The sequence below is a fragment of the Limanda limanda genome, chromosome 3 (genome assembly GCF_963576545.1).
Source record: "Limanda limanda chromosome 3, fLimLim1.1, whole genome shotgun sequence".
Lineage (NCBI taxonomy): Eukaryota > Metazoa > Chordata > Actinopteri > Pleuronectiformes > Pleuronectidae > Limanda > Limanda limanda.
Window position 1 is genome coordinate 3,121,311 of NC_083638.1, and position 25,801 is coordinate 3,147,111.

General features: G+C 42.6%; 1 protein-coding gene across 1 annotated transcript; it reads right to left on the reverse strand.

The window, feature by feature from the left end:
* Window positions 1-19,348: 19,348 nt before the first annotated feature.
* LOC132998816 (hatching enzyme 1.2-like) lies at window positions 19,349-21,555 on the reverse strand. Its single transcript, XM_061068562.1, has 9 exons — window positions 21,536-21,555; window positions 21,221-21,377; window positions 21,085-21,100; window positions 20,931-20,969; window positions 20,607-20,735; window positions 20,400-20,523; window positions 20,010-20,188; window positions 19,676-19,757; window positions 19,349-19,478 (listed from the first exon to the last, which is right to left on the reverse strand). Exons 1-9 carry the CDS (start codon window positions 21,553-21,555, stop codon window positions 19,349-19,351), a joined length of 876 nt encoding a protein of 291 aa, XP_060924545.1.
* Window positions 21,556-25,801: the final 4,246 nt, after the last annotated feature.

Genomic DNA, 25,801 nt, shown 5'->3' on the forward strand with positions numbered 1-25,801 from the left:
GAGTTTGGAGCCTGACTTATGGATCGGTATTGGCCTGCGGGAGAATATACTACCTAGTGATGCACCCTGGCTGTAGGGGAATAGATCTATTGAACTTGGCACATGGAAACATATAAATCAAAATTTGAACACTTTAAGCCCAGCAAACCACCTGAAATGCAACAATATAATCAGGCTGCAAAGCACATACATATTATTCACTCAAAGGTTTTGCTTGTTTGCCCATATTCACCAAACACGATTCGTTTCATAGGGCTTAAAGGGACTCATACCTTTGTTGCATTTGAGAATTACAGCACATTCAAATCATCCCGCCTTCCTCCAATGCCCCACCCCCTCGTTCCCATCTGCGGTGTTTTTTCTTTTGTTTTTCCCCCTGGGAGCGGCTGTTTCAGTACGCCGTGGACCACTTTGGTCTGCCATCGTCAGTCGCTACGGTCGATACGGTCGCTACTCGCTACTGTCTGCCGTGGAATCAAAACAAACCCTCTAGTTGAGGACGCGCCTTGATGACGCGGGCCCGAATGCGCCACAAGAAGCAGACGGGCTTCCTGTCTGTTTCCATGCAGCAAACAGACAGGTCTGTCGGCCAATAAGGTCCTTCGGTCCGAAGAATTTTATTGGTTGAAGTTTTCACTAAATATTACGAGAGTGAAATAATTGTTTGCTTTAACTCCTGGTGGGTCTGTCTTGCATTTTAGAGTGTCATTACCTTATTAATACCAATTTAACCTTATCCACAAAAAGTGTAAAAATGCAACAAAGGTAAGAGTCCCTTTAACGAGTGCGACATCCTGCTCTTAACCCTCAACAAGAGTAAGGAGAAATTACCTAGGCCTACACTGAGACAGTTTGCAAAAGGAGAAATGGCTAATTCTCCAGAGTCATTGTCATTCATATGGTGTGTTCCATTTCGATGATTGTGTTTTCAATTTTGCACTTCAGTGTGCTGTAAATGCTTGGAAGTGTGCAAGCAAATGCTACGTGTGTGTACTCAATAAATTGTATGTGTGTGTCATTTGAAAATATGGCTGTGTGTACCAAATGAAAACACGTGTTCAGTTTTGTGAACAGTGAAGAGATTTGATGGCAAAGAGTCATCTTGCAAAGGGAGTGTCAGGTTTAACATTTTGTGTGTGAGGTTTTGAGTTTTCTGTGTGCATTTTTGAGAAAGCCGTTATTGTTTTGAAAAACGTGTGTTAACTGACACAGTTCCTCTGTGCCTCCAGTGCCCCTCCCCTTTTTGTTTCCCTTTCCCCGCAGGTGCAGCACATCTCGGTGATGACCCGGCTCTCCAGGCGCACCTGCACTGATCATCTCCGGGCTTTATCTGCCCTGGCTGTGCTGCGAGTCATCGCCAGTTCGTCCTCGTTGCTACAGTGGTAGATACTCGTTCTCGGCTCTGTAACCTGTCTCTGGATGAGACCCCTTGTGGTAACTCCCGTGTCTTCCCTCTGTTCACCAGGACTGAAACCTTGGACCCTCGCGTCTACATCCACGCTGAAGTCCTCACGGAGTTCTCAGCCGACCTGTCTACCCCCCCGCAGAAGACCTCCCGGAGAGTCCGCGGACCCGCCTATCTGTTCTCTCCTACATCAATAAACTTCCTTGAACGCACCACCCTCTCTGGCACTGTTTTGACTCTGCTCTGGAGTCCCGCTCGAGACCTCAGTCGTCACAGTTAACAATTGTGAAAAACTGTAAGCAGTCATGTGTTTGCGCTCCCGATGGCTGTGTTTAACCAATTGGCTCATGGGGTGGTCATTTGACGGTCAGTGCTTGGGAATTGCAAGGAAGTGACATCTTCATACACTTCTGTGTCTAATGTATACAAGTGTGTTGACATTGTGCTTATAGTGGTGCAGATCTGGGCTCATGTCATGCTCCTTGAGTGTAAGGTTTTGATAATTGTGTAATACTTTTGATTTTAGTGTTTAAGCAATCAAGAAAAACTGTATTACAAAACTTGAGATACCCTGTCCTCTACTGTCCTGAACTATGTACAGCCATGTACAGCCCTTCTGCACTATATTATCATATATATATATATATATGGGGGACACCGAGGTATATTTATGATGTATATGGGGACAGAGATGTATAAGAAAATCAAATTCATCGTCATCATCCAGCTGGGAGCTCACATCAAGAGCATGGGACGTCTATTTAATCATAGTTTCTCTTATTTTCCCATTTGCTCCTCTGGACGTCCTGCACTACGAAGAGAGTTCAACACACACAGGATATCTTCCCACTATCGAGCTTAACTTAATCTAACAAATACTAAAGGGAGTATGTCAATAAGTGCTGAAAATATTCTTCATAAACAACCACAACAATAATGATGATCCTGCAGGGAAAAGATCAATTGATTCCATCATCAAATAAACCTTTAAAGAGATTTTATGTTTTTTTTAATTTGTAGGAATAAACCTGTAACGTGACATATGGAACACGTGTGTGAGAGTATTTCAGGGCTTGAAATGGAGTCTGAAAAACAAGGCAGGTTGTTATTCAAAAAATATTCACATATAAGAACTCAGGTTGGCAGAAAGATTAGCAGAAACACTTACAAGGAACAGAAACAATTACAAGGAAAAAGTAAAAAATATGAGGAAACAACGGTGAGTTTACCAGAAGCAGGATGAGTCAAACAGAACAATGAATAGACATTACATCATAAACAATGAAACACATTCCAGGGGGCATCAATCAAAACACATGTCAAAGTTAAAGTACACTGTCAAGTACTCACCTAGAAGCTGGGAACACGCACATAAGTCTAATCAACCTGTGGTGGGCCGGCCTTAGAAGAGAACAAGATGTTGAAACACGTGATGACACTAAAGTACACAACTTACAGTTTTTCTCAGTTGTTAACACACAAAAAGCGAAAATTCGGCACAATTTGCACAACATTCACTTCATGTACCAATAGCTTGACCCAATTTGGCACTACTTCACACTCCCTTATCTCATTAGACTCTGACTTTCCTTCTTTACACTCTGATGTAAATTACACATCACCTTGTTGTCAAAACACTACACACAATGTTCAGTTGTTGCACACACTTCTCAAGTAAAATCTCAAAGCATCAACCTACAACACACAAATACTCAAATCTCTAAACATTCAGGTCTGTTGAGTCATTAGCAATCAGGACTGCAGCATAAAAGTGCCTTCAGCCTCTGTTTTGTTTGATGAACAATGGAATAGAATAGAATACAGTGAGCTCACAGTATTTATATTTTGCAGGACTGAAAGAGAACCACACCGTGGAGGAAGAACACGCATTTTCACAGCCGAACAAGAGACTGAAATTGTAGATATGGTTTGTGAGAACAACGCTATCAAACTCAGACAAATACAGTAAAAACAAGGATTCTGGCTGACCATGTCAGCCTCTCTACATTGGACCGTATTCTTCATAGGAATGCCATGCGGATGAAACAAGTGTACAGGGTCCCATTCAAACTGAACACAGACGCATCAAGGAGTTACAGAGAGAGTTTGTGCTTGTTAGTACCAAACATTCAGCACTGACACATGCATGTTTTGTACCTGTAATCCAATATTGTTCCTTTTCTACAGTGTCTCACTGTAGCCCACTGTGTTGAACTTGCATTCTCATGCTGTCTGTGTCAGTACTGTACTGTTCTCTGTGTGTACCGAAATAAACCTTTTTTTGCTGCATATTTGTGTGCTGAACAGTGAAGAGATTTGATGGCAAAGAGCCATCTTGCAAAGGGAGTGTCAGGTTTAGCATTTTGTGTGTGAGGTTTTCAGTTGTCTGTGTGCAGCTTTGAGAAAGCCGTTATTGTTTTGAAAAACGTGTGTTAACAATTGTGAAAAACTGTAATGTGCTCCAGCTATTCATCAGTAATATGATTCAACACAGTATTCAAACAGTATTATGATTCAAACTACAGGTTTTTACAGTGTTGTGGATACATTTCTATTGTAAACGGCCCAGATTGGTCTGTAAACATTATAATATCTATTCCACGTATATTCTGAGTGTCATTAAAGAGTCGGTGTAACCCAGAGAACAACTATAAGATGATTAAATGCAACAGCCACTGCACCACTGTACCAACCAGTCCAAAAAACACCCTTCATCCATACTGCTCCTCCTTTAAGGGTCATGTGGGGGGGGGGTCCTGTCACAGCACTGACATACTGTATAACAGGGGTCTTCAACTAAAACTGCAAGAGGTCCAGACATCAACCCTCCTCCCCTTCTGGGGTCCGGATAATTAGAGACATACAAAGTTGAACTCTGACTAAATCATCTGAATTAACATTTTTATAGCACAAGGTTGCTTTTGTAATAATACAAAATCAAACACAAACTGGCAAAAATACAAACTGGCAAAAATACAACGCCTATTCTAGTCAAACATGAAACAAAGTGCAATAAACATTCTGTCTTTGAATTTCCATATAAGCCCACATTCCTTTTAAAAAAACAAGATGACAGAAACTCAAAGACAAACGTAAAGTGCTTCAGGTGGAACTGGATGCCTCGGGGTTGTTCTCAAAAAGGAATGTACATGTAAGAGAATGTCCTTCTTGAACGGTATTTGGCCTTTATGATGTTAAGTGTTGAGAATGCAGATTTGCAACTCATGTGGAGAGAAGGAGGAGCTGCTCTTCCAGGCTGAAGTTATCAAAAACATCACTGAAGATTCCATCACGTTGTGTATGAAATCAACATGAGTAGAAATATCTCCCTCTCCCTGAATTTGCTTCATTGCTGGAAACTGTGTAAAGTTCTCTTGGAGATCCACTTTGAAAATCTCCAACTTGCACTGGAGAGATGGGACAGCTGCTACCCAATCACACTCAGAGCTGATCTAGCCCTGCAGCTTTAGGTTGAGGTCATGCAGGTGTGAGGTTATGTGAACTAAGAAGGCCATAACGAAAGTATTGTCTCTCATCTTCCAAAACCTGAGCAATCTGTCTCAGACCAGGAAATGTACAGACTAAGGAAACTCATGTTGAGAGTAAGAGGCGAAATGATCACTGATGATGATGAGTGTAGCAGCAATTTCTATTTTACTGCTACTGGTGGCTGAGTTGGGTTTGATCCTGACGCATGTATAAAAGATGAGGAGTAGAGGTTTGTCCGGTTGGTCCCTTTGGCCATTTATTGTAGAAAAAAGATGGTTTACAAATTGCTTGAAACAAACTAAATACATTAAACTAAAGAGTCTCTCGTAGAGCACATTGAACGTCACAAAACATGGTCAAAAAAGTGTTGCCTCGCTCAGCCACGCCCAGATGCTCTTGTGGCTGGCTCTTTAAGCCTTTCCTCTTGGTTCCACCCTTCGCCTCTCAGGTTCAGTTCAGGCGTCCTGTAGGTGGGGTAAAAACACCTACAGACACAGTGTCACTCTCACACACACACACACATGCATGGCTAATAAAGAAAGATAACAAAGGTTAATATGGCTCCTACATACCGGCCCCTAATTGTGTTTGTAGAGGCAAAGACAATTATTTAAATTACAAATGAGCCATTTCTACTTGCAGTTTACTTATTTTCAATCATTTGGCAATCTTAAACATAATCTCAAAATATGACCTCAAAGTGAATAAATTAACTTATCTTGAACTCTTTTGGTGTTCAGGATTTTCCTTACAGGAACTGTCATCACCCTCGAGCAGTAAACAGATTTTGGACACTGGCCTCTCCAGTACACTCGTCTTTGTTTGCAGCTTCACCACGCGGACATGGCCTCTGGCATCAGGCTTGGCCTCTAAGACTCTTCCCAGTAGCCAGGAGCTGCGAGGAGCATTGTTATCTGCTATTAGTACAATGTCGCCTGGGACGAAGTTTCTTCTGGTTCTTGACCACTTTTGTCTTTCCTGGAGGAGGGGGAGGTATTCTAGCAGCCATCTCTTCCAGAATAGCTCAGCTATATACTGGACCTGTCTCCAGCGTCTTCTGTGGTAAAGGTCAGAACTTGAAAAGACTCCAGGGGGCAGAAGTGAGTTAGTTCTGTACAGAAGTATGTGATTGGGAGTTAGGGCTTCTAAATCTTGTGGGTCATCAGATACCTTTGTTATAGGCCGGCTGTTGAGAATTGCCTCTACTTCACAGAAAACAGTGGTTAGGCCTTCATCATCTAAAGTTTGCTGCTTCAATACTGAACATAAGACGTGCCTTATCATTCGGATGAGGCGTTCCCAGAACCCACCATGGTGAGAGGCAGTGGGGGGATTGAAGCTCCACTGAACTCCGTCCTTCCTTAGAGTTTGTTGTATCTTTCTGTGTTCCATGGCTTGAAGTGCTTCTCTCAGCTCTCTCTCTGCACAAGGTTAGTGCCATGATCTGATCTCATGTGTTGTGCTGTGCCTCTTCGACACAAAAAACGTCTGATGGCATTGATGCAAGAGTCTGTGGTTAAAGAACAGGCCACCTCCAGATGTACTGCTCGGCTGGTCATGCAGGTAAAGATGACGCCATACCTTTTCAGCACGCTCCTGCCCCTTCTCACCTCAAAAGGGCCGAAGTAGTCAAGACCAACATTCGTAAATGGTGGCAAGTCTGTGACAAGTCTTTCACCTGGCAGATCAGCCATCTTTTGTTCACCAGGTTTTCCTCTGTTCTTTCTGCAAGTTACACAGTGAGAGAGAACCTTTCGTGCAGCAGTGTTTGCCTTTACAATCCAGTATGTTTTTCGTACCTGGGATAGCATATGGTTCCTTCCTCCATGTCCAGTTTGAGCATGGATGTGGCGCAGGATCAGAGTGGACACGTGGTGGTCTTTGGCCAGAATGGCAGGGTGTTTCCTTTCCTCTGGCATTGCTGATCTCCTTAGACGCCCACCCACTCTGAGGATGCCACCATCCAGCACCGGATCCAGTCTGTAGATGCTGCTGCCTTTTCTCACACAGGATGCTCCCTCTTGCAGCATGCTGATTTCCTGTGGGAAACTTTGTCTCTGCACATAGGTAAGTATTGTATTTTCTGCTCTTTTTAGATCTTCAGCTGTTATTGATTCTTTCATGTCACTCTTAACTGACCTTGTGTTTATTCTGGTTGCCTTTTGATACTGACAGTCTTTCTTTGAGTCCTTTCTTTTCTGCACCAAGTTCCTCAATGCATTCTTCACTTTCATTATCCATGCAATAGCTACTCTTAACTTCAGCCAATCTGAAAAGTAATTGAGTAACTTGTCTGTGGGCCTTTCCTCACATGTCTGCATGATGGAATTAACTGTTACAGATTTTCTGACCTCTGGGTCATCCATACAAAGCTGACTCCTGTCTATTGGTTCATTTGGCCAATCCTCTTCTGATGACCAGAGGAACTCTGGTCCACAGATCCATCTTTGATTCCTCATGAACCTCTCTGCACTCACACCTCTAGAGCAGTCGTCAGCAGGGTTTCGCTTTGTGTTAATATGTCTCCACTGAGACACTTGTGTGGCTTCCCTAATCCTAGATGTCCTATTCGCCACATAGGTGTGGAAGCGAGTGTGGTCATTTGAGATGTATTTTAACACAGCTGTACTGTCAGACCAAAACACTGACTTATCTCTTGTTGATGGTAGTTCTGCTTTGAGCATTCTGTCCACTTTGACTGACAAAGCTGCTGCGGCTAGCTCCAGCCTCGGGATGGTCTGCCTTTTTAATGGAGCTACTCTCGCTTTGCCCATCAAGAATGCTACATGGACTTTTCCCTTTGCGTTAGTCATTCTGAGATAGCTGGCTGTTCCATAGCCTAGCTCAATGGCATCAGAGAAATGGTGGATCTGGCTGTGCACTGACTCACCAAAATGACTTGGCTTGAAACAGCGTGGTACCTCAAAGCCTTCAAGCATTGACAGACTGCTGTTCCAATTTGTCCACTGCTCCGATAGAGTGTGGGGAATGGTCACGACCCATCCAAAGTTCTGTCTGCAAAGTTCCTGCAACAACAGTTTAGCTGGCAAAGTAAGTGGACACAGAAAGCCTAAGGGGTCGTATATTGAGCTTACCATGGATAGGATGCCCCTTCTGGTAAGTGCACGTTCACTGATTGTGCTGTTGAACTTAAAGGAGTCACCTTGCACGCACCATTGAAGTCCTAAGGCTCTCTCCATGGGCAATTGATCTTTGTTCAAGTCCAATTTCTTTACCTCTTTGGCTCTGTCCTCTGGTGGAACAGTAGCAAGGACAGCTCTGCTGTTGCTTATCCACTTTGATAAATGAAATCCTCCTCGGTGACAGACTGTGGTGAGGTTTGAGATCAGCTCTACTGCTTCCTTTTCTGTGGACACAGATTTTAAACAATCATCCACATAAAAGTTCTGCAATATTGTCTTTGTTACCTCAGGAGGGAAGTTGCCTGCATTGTCCTCTGCAGTCTTTCTGAGTGCAAAGTTTGCAATGCTGGGTGAAGAGACCGCTCCAAATAAATGAACAGTCATTCGGAATTCTGCAGGAGCATCATCCACATTTCCATGTGGCCACCAAAAGAAGCGCACTAAGTCTGTATCACCTTCTGTGACCTTGACCTGATGGAACATGGCCTGTATGTCTGCCATCAGTGCTACTGGCTCTTTTCGGAAACGTGTGAGCACTCCTATCAGTGTGCTTGTCAGATTTGGGCCTTGGAGTAGTTCAGAGTTGAGGGATGTCCCCTGAAATGTTGCACTGCAATCGAACACTACTCTGATGGTCTTCTTCTTTGGGTGATATACCCCATGATGAGGGATATACCAAACTTTCCCATCAGTTCTGTTCACCTGTGCTGGGGGAACCATTTCAGCATAGCCCTTATGGATGACATCACTCAGGAACTCTCTGTACTCCTTTTGATAATTCAGATCTCTTTTGAACTTCCTTTTCAGATTCAAAAGGCGTTGTTCTGCAATCACACGGTTGTTAGGCATCGTAACTTTATCAGCTTTAAAAGGTAAGTTAATGCAGTAGTGACCCTCTATCACTTTAACAGATTCATTGGCAATGTTCAAGAACTTCTTGTCATCTACTGACATTTCACTCTTTTCATCATATGCTCTCTCAATGAAATCAGTGTTGTATTGACTCACCAGAAGTTCTTGCAGGTTAACCAGGGAGATCCTATTAACAGTCACTGTGGTCTTGTCCACACCTTTACTGCATCCTCCCAATGGACCATTGACTACCCATCCTAGTAGGGTTTTTACAGCATAGGGCCCATCATCTTGTGAGTTGATCACCTGCCAGGGTTGCATCAAATTTGCTGCATTCATGCCAATTAGTAAATCAATGTCAGAGTCTATTTGTAGTAATTGAACTTCACTGATATAAGGCCATTTCCTTAAATCCGCCTGTGTTGGGATGTCGTCCTTTGTCACTGGCATAGACCTTTGAGTGAAGACCTCAGGTAAAGGAAGGAAATTGTTACTTTTCAGTTTGCACACTTCTAGACCTGACACCAACAAACTCTTGACAGGCCGTTCTTGTGCCATTGTTTTTAGCAAAACAGTTGTTGGTTTCCCTTCCAGGCTCAATTTCTGCGCCAGCCTCTCCGTGCAGAATGTTGCTGAACTGCCTGGATCGAGAAAAGCATAAGTTTGAATGATTCTGTTGCCTTTCACAGACTTCACTTGAACAGGTAAGATTGAAAGTGCACATTTAGAGTTCCCGGCCCCATTATGCCGACAAACATTGGACTTCACCTCTTTGATATTCTTTGGTGGCTCTGCTAACTTTGAGGTCTCACCTTTGACCTGAAAGTTGATGTGAAGCACACTGGGATGGCTTCGGTTGCAGATGTTGCATGACAGACGCGCATGACAGTCTTTGCTTCTGTGTCCTATACGCAAGCATCCAAAACAGAGTGCCTTTTCCTTTAAAAGATTCAACTTTTCCCTGTGTGTTTTCTTCTTGAAGTCAGAGCAGTGCTCCAGACTGTGAGCACCATCACAGCAGAGGCATGGGGATTTGAAATCACTGTCCATTTTTGAAGTCACTGGAGTGGTTGCTGCCGCCACATTAGCTGCATAATTAACCTTGGGCCTAAACATGGGCTTGCTTTCCTCTGGCCTTTTACTCCTACTTGCAACTGAATCTTGGATTTCTCCAAATACTGGGTTGGAACATATCTTTGCCTGTTTCTCAATGAACTGTACAAGATCTGCAAATGTTATCCTGCTGTTGCCATCCAATTTCTCCTGAGCTTTAGTCCTCCACTTATCCCGAAACTTGTAGGGTAATTTCATGACTAAGGCTTTCAAGGTAGATGCAACATTCAGTTCACTCATGTAATCCAGTTTTGTCATGGCATTACAGCATCCTTTCAGAAACAGAGCATAGTCATTCAATGCCTTTGGGTCTTCAGGCTTCAGGATAGGCCAATTAAGAGCTTTCTTAATGTAAGCGGTGGAAATTTTAAACTCATTGCCAAAATGTTCCTGTAACAAGCGTTTGGCTCTGAGATAACCCTGATCTCCATCCATGTGCTGACAGCTCTTTACTAGGTCCCTAGCTTGGCCCTTTGTATATTGTTCAAGGTAAAACAATCTGTCTTGTCCATTGTCCGTTTTCCTCTCAATGTTATGTTCAAAAGAGTTCATAAATGACCTAAACTCTAACCTGCGTAAAACCTGCGGTCTACCTATGTACGTCTGTCTCTGTGTGTCTGTGTCAAAGTGTCTCTCTGTGTATGTGTGTCTAGGTGTGTGTATGTGAAATAAAGTTAGTGTTATTTAATGATTTATCATTTTAACAAACTCCCATATTTCAAAGATAACAAGAGCAGCTTATCACAATTTAGAACACGCATGTAACCTCTGGTCCATCTATGTGTCTCCGTGTGTGTGTATCTGTCTGTGTCTATCAAAGTGTCTGTGTGTGTGTGTGTGTGTGTGTGTGTGTGTGTGGGTGTGTGTGTGTGTGTGTGTGAGAGAGAGAGCGAGAGAAAAGAAAGGGGGCGTGGCGATGACGCAGTCACGTAGTGACATCACATCTAAGATGGAGGCCGATCATGATTCGTGGAATCAAGGCCTAAAAACTCTCAAAATGGCGGATTGACTACAAAACAAGATGGCGGAGCCGTTATGAATTTAGAGCCAGAATAGGAGGAGAGAGGGAGCGGAGGCGTGGCAATAATAGACTAAAAATGGTGGGTTAACTTGCGTTATTCAAGATGGAGTCTATGTTAATGACACCATGTGGCCGGAGCTCACCCTGGTGGTCGTCACATGAATTACACCAAGGAAATTTTAGAATAATAAGAGAATTCTTATCTCTGCTTGGCTTTGGGGGCCGAATGGTTTCCAGATGTGTTCAGCCTCTCTAAGCATAGATTTAACTATGTGACATGAACTGTATTATAAATACAGGTCAGAAGTGTGTATAGGTCGGTTTAGAAGGAGAGAGAGAGAGAGAGAGAAAACATGTAAGGAGAGTTCAAAGAAGCTCTTAAAAAAATACGCCTGAGATGAGTTAACAGTGATTCACCCCTCAGCCCTCAAGCGAGCGTTGTGGGCCGAGGTTCTGATCGGTGAAATCACTGCAGACTCACACAGACGTTAACAGTGCGGGCGGAGGCTTTCCTCGCGGCCTCAAGCACTAACACAAAACCCGGAAATGAACCGGAAGTAGCGGCAACATCTGCCCAGACAACATAAGTCTCTTACTGTACAACCCTCGCGATGTGCCTGCGCGAATGCGCGAATGTGTCGGGGGCCAGTGAATCACGTGGTCTCTCTCACGAGCGGAGCTCCGGGCTCGGCCGCTGGACCGGACAAGGAGCGGATTTTCTCGTGCTCCGTGACGGGATGAACGTCGTCCTTCTTCTTCAGGGATGTGGAGCTTGTGCTCCTCACAGGAACGTGCGGCTGCTTGTAGCCGCAGTAGATCGTGTGGAGAAAGCATAAAAGTAAAGTCCGTGGGGAAAAATGAAACAGTCTGAGATCGTCCAGCACGCAATTTCCTGTTTGATCTTTCCAAGTTAAAACAGGAAAGGTCCTTTTCAAAATAAAAACGTCGACTAAGATAAAAGAATAAATGAATGAAATGAATTGAAACAAACATCTTATTGCCTCCTTAAGCAACGGGAACCTCTGGTCAGACCTGAGGAGGCCTAACTGGAACGTCAGTGCTGGAGTGAAAAAGAGGACAAAGAATTAGTTGCCTCCTTAAGTTGCTGGGTTAACTGGTGAGACCCCGGGGGGGGGGGGGTCTCGTTGTCACATCAGCATCGGAGGAAAAGAGAAAGGTTTCTGGAAGCACAGCCTTTTTAAGTCATGTTCCAGGTGACTCCCCCCTGGGAGGAGGGGTCAGGGGTCAGTGTGGCCCTCCAGCCAATTGAGTTGTCAGGATTTGGCCCCCAGGGGCGGGCTTACAGTGGGGACCCAGGAAGTGACCTGCTGCCACATGGAGATAAGGGCCCCATGCTGGATTTTTAAATGTAAGGGGTCTCCTGAAGCGAGAACTTGATTATCTTGTGTGATTCTTTTATTTATTTATGGCCAAATGTGTTTTTTAAAATAACTTAGGTGTTTCAATGCTCTCTCTCTCTCTCTCTCTCTCTCTCTCTCTCTCTCTCTCTCTCTCTCTCTCTCTCTCTCTCTCCTCCCCTCCCTCTCTCTCTTCCTCCCCTCCCTCTCTCTCTCTCTCTCTCCTCCCCTCCCTCTCTCTCTTCCTCCCCTCCCTCTCTCTCTCTCTCTCTCTCTCTCTCTCTCTCTCTCTCCCTCCTCCCTCTCTCTCTCTCTCTCCTCCCCTCCCTCTCTCTCTCTCTCTCTCTCCCTCCTCTCTCTCTCTCTCTCTCTCTCTCTCTCTCTCTCTCTCTCTCTCTCTCCAAGTATTTGTGTATTGCTGATCTACACTGATGAGATCTAGACCTCATACTTATTACAGTGGGTGGATTACAGTTTTTCTCAGTTGTTAACACACAAAAAGCAAAAATTCGGCACAATTTGCACAACATTCACTTCATGTACCAATAGCTTGACCCAATTTGGCACTATTTCACACTCCCTTATCTCATTAGACTCTGACTTTCCTTCTTTACACTCTGATGTAAATTACACATCACCTTGTTGTCAAAACACTACACACAATGTTCCGTTGTTGCACACACTTCTCAAGTAAAATATCAAAGCATCAACCTACAACACACAAATCCTCAAATCTCTAAACATTCAGGTCTGTTGAGCAATCTGCAATCAGGACTGCAGCATAAAAGTGTCTTCAGCCTCTGTTTTGTTTGATGAACAATGGAATAGAATAGAATACAGTGTGCTCACAGTATTTATATTTTGCAGGACTGGAAGAGAACCACACCGTGGAGGAAGAACACGCATTTTGACACAGCCAAACAGGAGACTGAAATTGTAGATATAGTTCATGAGAACAACGCTATCACACTCAGACAACTAAAAACTAGGATCCTGGTTGACCATGCTACATTTAGAAACGTCCAGACCGCCAGCCTCTCTACATTGGACCGTATTCTTCATAGGAATGCCATGCGGATGAAACATGTGTACAGGGTCCCATTCGAACGGAACACAGACGCATCAAGGAGTTACAGCGAGAGTTTGTGCTTGTTAGTACCAAACATTCAGCACTGACACATGCATGTATTGTACCTGTAATCCAATATTGTTCTTTTTCTACAGTGTCTCACTGTAGCCCACTGTGTTGACCTCTCTGTGTCCATACTGTAACTTGCATTCTCATGCTGTCTGTGTCAGTACTGTACTGTTCTCTGTGTGTACTGAAATAAACCTTTTTTTGCTGCATATCTGTGTGCTGTTTTATGTTTGACTATGAAAAAAGTAGGCCTACACTGAGACAGTTTACAAAAGGAGAAATGGCTAATTCTCCAGTCATTGTCATTCATATGGTGTGTTCCATTTCAATGATTGTGTTTTCAATTTTGCACTTCAGTGTGCTGTAAATGCTTGGAAGTGAACAAGCAAATGCTTAGTTGTGTGTACTCAATAAATGGTATGTGTGTGTGATTTGAAAATATGGCTGTGTGTACCAAATGAAAACAAGAGTTCGGGGTCGTGTTACAGCGCACTCTGCTGGTCAGAGCAAGAACTGCTTGAAACTTGAAGCTCATTTTCAGGTTTGTATTTTTACTCTTACAGTTTTTCACAATTGTTAACACACGTTTTTCAAAACAATAACGGCTTTCTCAAAACTGCACACAGAAAACTGAAAACCTCACACACAAAATGCTAAACCTGACACTCCCTTTGCAAGATGACTCTTTGCCATCAAAATGGAACTCATGTTTTCATTTGGTACACACAGCCATATTTTCAAATGACACACACATACCATTTATTGAGTACACACAGCTAAGCATTTGCTTGCACACTTCCAAGCATTTACAGCACACTGAAGTGCAAAATTGAAAACACAATCATCGAAATGGAACACACTATATGAATGACAATGACTCTGGAGAATTAGCCATTTCTCCTTTTGTAAACTGTTTCAGTGTAGGCCTACTTTTTTCATAGTCAAACATAAAACAGCACACAAATATGCAGCAAAAAAAGGTTTATATTGGTACACACAGAGAACAGTACAGTACTGACACAGACAGCATGAGAATGCAAGTTACAGTATGGACACAGAGAGGTCAACACAGTGGGCTACAGTGAGACACTGTAGAAAAGGAACAATATTGGATTACAGGTAAAATACATGCATGTGTCAGTGCTGAATGTTTGGTACTAACAAGCACAAACTCTCGCCGTAACTCCTTGATGCGTCTGTGTTCCGTTCGAATGGGACCCTGTACACTTGTTTCATCCACATGGCATTCCTATGAAGAATACGGTCCAATGTAGAGGAACTGACGGTATGGACGTTTCTAAATGTAGCATGGTCAGCCAGGATCTTTGTTTTTATTTGTCTGAGTGTGATAGAGTTGTTCTCACGAACCATATCTACAATTTCAGTCTCCTGTTCGGCTGTGAAAATGCGTGTTCTTCCTCCATGGTGTGGTTCTCTTTAAGTCCTGCAAAATATAAATACTGAGAGCACACTGTATTCTATTCTATTCCATTGTTCATCAAACAAAACAGAGGCTGAAGACACTTTTATGCTGCAGTCCTGATTGCAAATTGCTCAACAGACCTGAATGTTTAGAGATTTGAGTATTTGTGTGTTGTAGGTTGATGCTTTGAGATTTTACTTGAGAAGTGTGTGCAACAACTGAACATTGTGTGTAGTGTTTTGACAACAAGGTGATGTGTAATTTACATCAGAGTGTAAAGAAGGAAAGTGAGAGTCTAATGAGATAAGGGAGTGTGAAGTAGTGCCAAATTGGGTCAAGCTATTGGTACATGAAGTGAATGTTGTGTAAATTGTGCCGAATTTTTGCTTTTTGTGTGTTAACAACTGAGAAAAACTGTAAGTGTCACCACAGGTCAAACTGCAGTCTCTGTGTTGGAACCTGCTCATGCAATACAATGCATAAGGTATTGAATAAACTTTCTTTGTTTTGCCTCAGTCAAAAACACAGAAGCGATTTTACCTGCAAACATATATTTGGGGCCATGGCTGGCTCTATGGTATGTGTCTCTGTTCTGGCATTTATAATCGTGGTGTCTAAAAAGAAGACTCTGGTCAGAAATTCCTCTGTAGAATGAGATGTCATAACCCAGATGTTGTCTAAATTAACACATGTGAAGCCAGGGCAGACGTTTCCCACTCAGACATATATTTGGATTTATAGGAATCTGTGGAAAAATGTTCTTTCATGTCCTGACAGACTTTTATAATGTCTACGTGTCGGTAGTAATAATGATGGTGTTGTGCAATAGGAGTAGACTTGACGTTGGCTAATTATTAATAATCATGAAATATGATTATTAAAATAATAAAAATTATCTATCAAAAATAATTAAATTATTAATTGAAGATGATCAGTAATCAAATAACAATAAAACCACTAATGAGAAAATAGGAATTATCAATTAGAAAGTACCAGCTATCAATTAACAATGATAAGGTTATCAACCAAGAACAATGAAAATAATTAGTCAAAAACAATAAAATTATCAATTTAAGAATAATACTATCTATATTAATAATTGAGAAAGGGGGGCACCACCCTGGTTTCCAGGGACCAACGATGTCAAGCTATAATTATCAGTCTCATAATGATAAATGTCAAATTAATAATGTCAATATTTTAATATTAACGATTACTAAATAAACAGTGAAGGCTTCTAAGTTCGAGCACAGGCAATCATAATCCAGCTGCAATCACACACTTATGCACAAATAATCACAGACTACAGATACTTTAATTACAAAAGTATTTATTAAAGAGGGGAAATAAAGTTATAATGTTATTCAATGATTTATCCTTTTAACAAGCTCCAATATTTCAAAGATAAACACAGCAGCAGCACTTATCACAATTCAGAAAATACATGTAAAACCTGCGGTCTACCTATGTATGTCTGTCTCTGTGTGTGTGTGTCTGTGTCAAAGTGTCTCTCTGTGTATGTGTGTCTAGGTGTGTGTATGTGAAATAAAGTTAGTGTTATTTAATGATTTATCATTTTAACAAACTCCCATATTTCAAAGATAACAAGAGCAGCTTATCACAATTTAGAACACGCATGTAACCTCTGGTCCATCTATGTGTCTCCGTGTGTGTGTATCTGTCTGTATCTATCAAAGTGTCTGTGTGTGTGTGGTTGTGTGTGTGTGTGTGGGTGTGTGTGTGTGTGTGTGTGAGAGAGAGAGCGAGAGAAAAGAAAGGGGGCGTGGCGATGACGCAGTCACGTAGTGACATCACATCTAAGATGGAGGCCGATCATGATTCGTGGAATCAAGGCCTAAAAACTCTCAAAATGGCGGATTGACTACAAAAAAAGATGGCGGAGCCGTTATGAATTTAGATCCAGGATGGGAGGAGAGAGAGAGCGGAGGCGTGGCAATAACAGACTCAAAATGGTGGGTTAACTTGCGTTATTCAAGATGGAGTCTATGTTAATGACACCATGTGGCCGGAGCGCACACTGGTGGTCGTCACATGAATTACACAAAGGAAATTTTAGACAAAGAGAATTCTTATCTCTGCTTGGCTTTGGGGGCCGAATGGTTTCCAGATGTGTTCAGCCTCTCTAAGCATAGATTTAACTATGTGACATGACCTGTATTATAAATACAGATCGGAAGTGTGTATAGGTCGGTTTAGAAGGAGAGAGAGAGAGAGAGAAAACATGTAAGGAGAGTTCAAAGAAGCTCTTAAAAATACGCCTGAGATAAGTTAACAGTGATTCACCCCTCAGCCCTCAAGCGAGCGTTGTGGGCCGAGGTTCTGATCGGTGAAATCACTGCAGACTCACACAGACGTTAACAGTGCGGGCGGAGGCGCTTCTCGCGGCCCTATTTACTGCAACACAAAACATTGCGATCAAACCGGAAACCGGAAGTAGCGGCTCGGAGTAGTGGCCGGCTAAAACAATGGAACACGGAGGTTCCCTCAACAAAATACACTCAAGTATTAAATCAATATGCTACGTATTAAAACTAACATCTGCCCAGACAACATAAGCCTCTTACTGTGACCGTGATTTCGTGGGTTGCATGCGCATCGGCGCGAATCTCCCGGAGGTTCAGTGAATAGCTTGAAGTCTCTCAGGCGGGCTCTCGTGAGCACCGCAGCTGGGCCGGAGCCGATCCGTCGTGCTCCGTGGCGAGATGAGGTTTCGTCTTCTTCTGCAGCAGCGGAGCTCGTGGTCACTCACAGGAACGTGCGGCTGCTTGTAGCCGTTGTAGATCGTGTGGAGAAAGAATAAAAGTAAAGTCCGTGTGGAAAAGGAACAGTTTGAGACCGTCCAGCGAGCAATTTCCTGTTTGGTCTTTCAAAGTTAAAACAGGAAAAGTCCTTTTCAAAATAAAACCGTCGACTAAGATAAAAGAATAAATGAATGAAATGAATTGAAATGAATAAAACAAAACGTCTTATCGCCTCCATTAGTTTACTGAGTCGTCTGGTAAAGCCTCGGGAGGCCTAGTGGTAACTTCAGCGTTGGAGTAGAAAAAGAGGACAAAGAGTGCCTCCTTAAGTTGCTGGGTTAACTGGTGAGACCCCGGGGGGGGGGTCTCGTTGTCACATCAGCATCGGAGGAAAAGAGAGAAAGGTTTCTGTGAGCTCAGCCTTTTTAAGTCATGTTCCAGGTGACTCCCCCCTGGGAGGAGGGGTCAGGGGTCAGTGTGGCCCTCCAGCCAATTGAGTTGTCAGGATTTGGCCCCCAGGGGCGGGCTTACCGTGGGGGACCCAGGAAGTGACCTGCTGCCACATGGAGATAAGGGCCCATGCTGGAATTTTTATCTGAGGGGTTACCCGAGCCTGGCCTAAGGTTTTACGACTCTTTGTTCTAAGTCAGATCACTGGGCCTTGCCCAACAATGGCATCTGTCTGAACACTGTTTTTAAAAACCTGTCCACAAAGTAACGTGTCTTTGATGTGACTGGTTTGTAAGTTTAAGAGAGGGTTCAGGTAGAAATTATAGAAATTATGAAGTTTGATTGTTCTCAAGATTTCAGTCTGAAATAACTGATTGTTTTTGCTCCACTTGTCAGTGTCTTATTTAATTTTTAGAAGCATTTAATACAATCTGGCTTTTTTATGTTGTTGTTGTTGTTGTTGTTGTTTTTTAGCATTTAGGGCATTTTTATCATGCAAAGGTTGATTTATTTTTTTCTCTACAGTAGTGATGGTGTCATGGTCGGGGAAGTACCTGCACTGACAAGCTGAGAAAACCCATGATGTTAGGATGATGGTGGAATACTGACTCCCTCAGGTGGAAGTAAAAACTACAGAGGCCATAACTCCAGTGCACAATTGGTTACATATCTAATAATAAAACAAAACAAGGATCAACTGAAAACCTTAAAAACCACAAGCATCAAAGAAGACATTTTACCGAGGCTTTTTTAGTCATTTTTTTATTGCAGTGAAATTAGAAGTGTGTCTATTTTAAGTTATTGATTCGAACATTCAGTAAACCCGTCACCAAATCATACTCTTTGTATTATAACAAATCAAGAAGTGAGAAAATGATTTAACAAAAAAAAGGCTGATTAATTCCCCTCAAATTTTTTTACTGATATTTGGCTTCACCTCAGCAGAAAGAACAAAAACCAGATCAGGTGATTTTGTTATTGAGTGAAGCTTCTTCAGAATACCGGACCAGCTGCTAACAGGAGCTAACCTCCAGCTGTGGTGTGAGTGTGCATCAGAGGTCAGGATGTCCCGACAGGTGAACTCTCTGGAGGTCGACCGGTTCCTTCTGTCATCAACGGGAACATTTAAAACAAATTAGATCTGCAAACTGTATTTGTTGTGTCCTCATATCTGTTAACTGTAGGACTTTATATTTACTCACAGCATCTGTAAAGCCTGTTGACGCGGAGGATGTCATTTCTGCTCATGGATCTGGCACCTCCAAATGTCTGGGATGGATTCCTGCCGACGATGGTGGGCTTTCCATTACTGGAGAAGGCGTTTCTTTAGCAGGAGAAAAGCACAACATCATTGGTTTATTGACGTGTCCACAAACAAACACCTGCACCTGTTTCTTACTTTACTGTTGTTTTATTAGAAATTTTATCTTATAAAAAATAATCTTTCAGTACAAAAACACAATATCTTCGATCAAACATAACATTGAATCAGTTTCGAGAATATGTCACACAAGCACTTACTTGCTGTAATGCATGACAGAGTTAAAGTCGTATCCAGTCCACAAATTGTTAGTCCGAGCTCTCTGAAAGTTGTGTTTCGCACCTGCACAAATGGAGAGAACATTTAAAACATTCAAACTCAGCTTTTACACTTTCACCTCTGATTTTTTTCTTCTTGTTTTTGTTTTCTTGACATTTCCATATTTATTCATGCTTGTGTATCTGTTTTGTTGTTGTTTCACGGGACCCAAGGTGCAGACCAATGACCAGGCTGGTAGAAACGTTGATGACCAACTTAGTTTACAATTGTACAACAGATAAAATAAAGAATAAAGTCTTTTGTGTGTGAGCTTACTTGGCTTGATGTTCGCCCAGTTGATTCGAACGTATCGGTCCCTGTCGCTGCGCTTGTGCTCGTGGTGGAAACCCAGAGCGTGGAGGACCTCATGCTGCACCGTGGAGTGGTACACACACCCGTTCTTCTTCAGGGAGATAAACTGATGTCCACCCTTACGGCCAATGTTAGAGAAGCACCTGACAAACACACACACACACACACACAAAATGAAATCATTTTAAAACAAAGAAACTGACACTTTCTCCTGCCAATTGGTTTCCTGTCATCTCTCGCCCCTTGTCAGGCTCCAGTTGTACGTCAAGGCTAAAAACTGGCAATTCACAATTCATATTTACCACGTTCTTCTGCAATGGTACAACATGTGTGTGTTTGTGTGTGTACTCTTACCCAGATCCAGAGTAGAAGTAGATGTAATCCCGCTGCGAGGCGTATCTTCTCCAAACAAAGCGAATGCAGGTGGAGCTGTGGAACGACACCAGGCCTCTGATGATGGTGTTGCGCTCTGTTCTTGCTGCGGAGGAAGAGAAGTACAGGCTTTCAATCATCTTCACTTTGAATAGTGTTTAGTCTTTTGTTGGTCAAACTTTTACTCACAGAAACGATTGGAGATGTACACCGGCACATAGACTTTGGATCCACGTTTGCGCCACTTGCAGCCGTAGTATGTGCAAAGAGCTGCGTTCCTCGTGGAAGTTTCCACAACGTCGCCATCCACCAGGTTTGCTGCAGAGCAACAATACAGACACTTAAAACCAGTTATGCATATTTCACAGATATCAAATGCTCATAATTGAAAATCTGATCCGTGGCAAATGTGGATCGATCAATCAGCTGCCTCTGAATCAGTTGTCACTTTATTTATACATCACGTTTTTTCTAGTTTAGCCATAAAAGTTGAATATGAAAGTTCTTTCTCACTTGAGCCAGCGTTAGCTGCTTCGATGATTTCAGAGACGTCTGCAGGGAAACACAATGAGCAGGAAACATCAGAAACAGGCAGCAGCGCTTTAACATGTGAATTATCAACAGTTTCAACTTTATTATCTGGAGAACTCTTCATTATTCATCTCACCTTTTTCAGCTTCACCCTGCAACACAAAGTCACAACGTTACATATCATTAAATCATTTTTCTGTCTGTTTAAAATTAAATGAAAATTTAGAAATCCTTAAAAAACCAACTCAATTATTCCTCAAACACGTCGTCACCTCGCTCATAACAGAGATGATTTTGATCTCAGCTGATAAGGTGAAGATCATGATCCCAGTGATGAAACTTACTGCAGTGATGGCCGTCATGGAGAAGAAGAGGAGGAGGAGGAACACAGGCGTCATGATGCTGGTCCTCTCAGGTTCAAGTTCAAATCTGAAAACACACAGAAATAATCATTGTTTGAGTAATAAATCAGATGCAAATAAGTTTGGTGAGAATCAAAAGACCAGAGGAGTTTACCTGTTGTTCCAGGAGTCTGGAGCAGTGTGAGGCTGCTGCTCATCTCCTCCCTCTTTATAGGCCGCTCTCACAGGGCGTGGCTATTGTTCATCTCGTAAGTCACGTGACCCTGTAAAAAAAAATATATCCCCATCACTGGGGGGGGGGGGGGGGGCATTTTGTTGAGTGTCAGTTTGGAATGTCACTAAAACTGCTTTTGCTGCCAGGTATCAGCTTTTCGGGTTTCACAGTAAAAGTTTATTATGCTGCAGTGTATTGTTCTCATCCCTGTGTGTGTGTGTGTGTGTGTGTGTGTGTGTGTGTGTGTGTGTGTGTGTGTGTGTGTGTGTGTGTGTGTGTGTGTGTGTGTGAGTTCCTATACTTTAATTTTAAGCATAGACCCTACAGAGTGAGGACATTTTCATCTGTCTCCTTCTGTTTGAGGGTTAAGACTTCAGGGGAAGGGACAAGGGAAAGCATTATGCCAATGAATGTCCTCATAGAAGTACCAACTTTGTGTGTGTGTGTGTGTGTGTGTGTGTGTGTGTGTGTGTGTGTGTGTGTGTGTGTGAGTTCCTATACTTTAATTTTAAGCATAGACCCTACAGAGTGAGGACATTTTGATCTGTCTCCTTCTGTTTGAGGGTTAAGACTTCAGGGGAAGGGACCAGGGAAAGCATTATGCCAATGAATGTCCTCATAGAAGTACCAACTTTGTGTGTGTGTGTGTGTGTGTGTGAACACTAAATAACTCAAAATGCATGGACAGATTTACACTGATCTCGGTGTAAATATAACTTGGAAGAGTTTCTCCAAATGATTAACTTGATCGAACGCGGGGGGGGTGTTTTGCAGCCAGATGTTTCTACTGGCTGCAGAAAAGTGTTGCGGATGGTCAGTGTGTGTGTTTGTGTGTGAGAGAGAGATGGGGAGAGAGAGAGACATTTATGTTGTATACATTTCTTTTAGTATCATTATAAAACAGTGGCTTTCAGTGAAGCAACACAATAAAAAGACAGCATGAGTGTGTTTGTGCAGTTTGAACCGATTCTAAATTTAAAAAAAATTCAGTGGGAGGTGTTTACCATAAGAATGAAATGTATTTCTCGTAAGAGACAGTGAAGTATTCATCCATCCATCACCTAAACAGCAAACCTTTGACAAACTTGTTTTGCGACTTGTGTTTAACACGTACTGCTTAGGCTCAACCAGCACTTCACATAAAAATGTTGAGATAATTTCCTCCTTCCTTGTCTTCATGTATTTATGTCACAACACACATGCAGTGAAAGCACAGTAACAAACTTAATCCAATTTTCTGGACGCAAAAATAGAACAAAACCGCAAAACTTGTCAGGTCTGTCAGCTTCTCTAAGCTCAACTTCCTCTCAGAAACCTGTGGATAATGTCCCACAAAATACAGTTCAGTCAAACAATTCACATTCGAACATTTATTGCAGCATTAGAACAGGTTTATTGGTGGCATTAAGGCTCCAACGTAATCACTCCCTCGTATGATTACACAGGAATGATGAGAGTTTGGAGCCTGACTTATGGATCGGTATTGGCCTGCGGGAGAATATACTACCTAGTGATGCACCCTGGCTGTAGGGGAATAGATCTATTGAACTTGGCACATGGAAACATATAAATCAAAATTTGAACACTTTAAGCCCAGCAAACCACCTGAAATGCAACAATATAATCAGGCTGCAAAGCACATACATATTATTCACTCAAAGGTTTTGCTTGTTTGCCCATATTCACCAAACACGATTCGTTTCATAGGGCTTAAAGGGACTCTTACCTTTGTTGCATTTGAGAATTACAGCACGTTCAAATCATCCCGCCTTCCTCCAATGCCCCATCCCCTCGTTCCCATCCGCGGTGTTTTAAACTTTTGTTTTTCCCCCTGGGAGCGGCTGTTTCAGTACGCCGTGGACCACTTTGGTCTGCCATCGTCAGTCGCTACGGTCGCTACTCGCTACTGTCTGCCGTGGAATCAAAACAAACCCTTTAGTTGAGGACGCGCCTTGATGACGCGGGCCCGAATGCGCCACAAGAAGCAGACGGGCTTCCTGTCTGTTTCCATGCAGCAAACAGACAGGTCTGTCGACCAATAAGGTCCTTCGGTCCGAAGAATTTTATTGGTTGAAGTTTTCACTAAATATTACGAGAGTGAAATAATTGTTTGCTTTAACTCCTGGTGGGTCTGTCTTGCATTTTAGAGTGTCATTACCTTATTAATACCAATTTAACCTTATCCACAAAAAGTGTAAAAATGCAACAAAGGTAAGAGTCCCTTTAACGAGTGCGACATCCTGCTCTTAACCCTCAACAAGAGTAAGGAGAAATTACCTAGGCCTACACTGAGACAGTTTGCTAAAGGAGAAATGGCTAATTCTCCAGAGTCATTGTCATTCATATGGTGTGTTCCATTTCGATGATTGTGTTTTCAATTTTGCACTTCAGTGTGCTGTAAATGCTTGGAAGTGTGCAAGCAAATGCTACGTGTGTGTACTCAATAAATTGTATGTGTGTGTCATTTGAAAATATGGCTGTGTGTACCAAATGAAAACACGTGTTCAGTTTTGTGAACAGTGAAGAGATTTGATGGCAAAGAGTCATCTTGCAAAGGGAGTGTCAGGTTTAACATTCTGTGTGTGAGGTTTTGAGCTTTCTGTGTGCATTTTTGAGAAAGCCGTTATTGTTTTGAAAAACGTGTGTTTACTGACACAGTTCCTCTGTGCCTCCAGTGCCCCTCCCCTCCTTGTTTCCCTTTCCCCGCAGGTGCAGCACATCTCGGTGATGACCCGGCTCTCCAGGCGCACCTGCACTGATCATCTCCGGGCTTTATCTGCCCTGGCTGTGCTGCGAGTCATCGCCAGTTCGTCCTCGTTGCTACAGTGGTAGATACTCGTTCTCGGCTCTGTAACCTGTCTCTGGATGAGACCCCTTGTGGTAACTCCCGTGTCTTCCCTCTGTTCACCAGGACTGAAACCTTGGACCCTCGCGTCTACATCCACGCTGACGACCTCACGGAGATCTCAGCCGACCTGTCTACCCCCCCGCAGAAGACCTCCCGGAGAGTCCGCGGACCCGCCTATCTGTTCTCTCCTACATCAATAAACTTCCTTGAACGCACCACCCTCTCTGGCACTGTTTTGACTCTGCTCTGGAGTCCCGCTCGAGACCTCAGTCGTCACAGTTAACAATTGTGAAAAACTGTAAGCAGTCATGTGTTTGCGCTCCCGATGGCTGTGTTTAACCAATTGGCTCATGGGGTGGTCATTTGACAGTCAGTGCTTGGGAATTGCAAGGAAGTGACATCTTCATACACTTCTGTGTCTAATGTATACAAGTGTGTTGACATTGTGCTTATAGTGGTGCAGATCTAGGCTCATGTCATGCTCCTTGAGTGTAAGGTTTTGATAATTGTGTAATACTTTTGATTTTAGTGTTTAAGCAATCAAGAAAAACTGTATTACAAAACTTGAGACACCCTGTCCTCTACTGGCCTGAACTATGTACAGCCATGTACAGCCCTTCTGCACTATATTATCATATATATATATATATATATATATATGGGGGACACCGAGGTATATTTATGATGTATATGGGGACAGAGATGTAAAAGAAAATCAAATTCATCGTCATCATCCAGCTGGGAGCTCACATCAAGAGCATGGGACGTCTATTTAATCATAGTTTCTCTTATTTTCCCATTTGCTCCTCTGGACGTCCTGCACTACGAAGAGAGTTCAACACACACAGGATATCTTCCCACTATCGAGCTTAACTTAATCTAACAAATACTAAAGGGAGTATGTCAATAAGTGCTGAAAATATTCTTCATAAACAACCACAACAATAATGATGATGATGGTCCTGCAGGGAAAAGATCAATTGATTCCATCATCAAATAAACCTTTAAAGAGATTTGATGTTTTATTTAATTGGTAAGAATAAACCTGTCACGTAACACATGTAACACGTGTGCGTGAGAGTATTTCAGGGCTTGAAATGGAGTCTGAAAAACAAGGCAGGTTGTTATTCAAAAAATATTCACATATAAGAACTCAGGTTGGCAGAAAGATTAGCAGAAACACTTACAAGGAACAGAAACAATTACAAGTAAAAAGTAAAAAATATGAGGAAACAACGGTGAGTTTACCAGAAGCAGGATGAGTCAAACAGAACAATGAATAGACATTACATCATAAACAATGAAACACATTCCAGGGGGCATCAATCAAAACACATGTCAAAGTTAAAGTACACTGTCAAGTACTCACCAAGAAGCTGGGAACACGCACAGTCTAATCAACCTGTGGTGGGCCGGCCTTAGAAGAGAA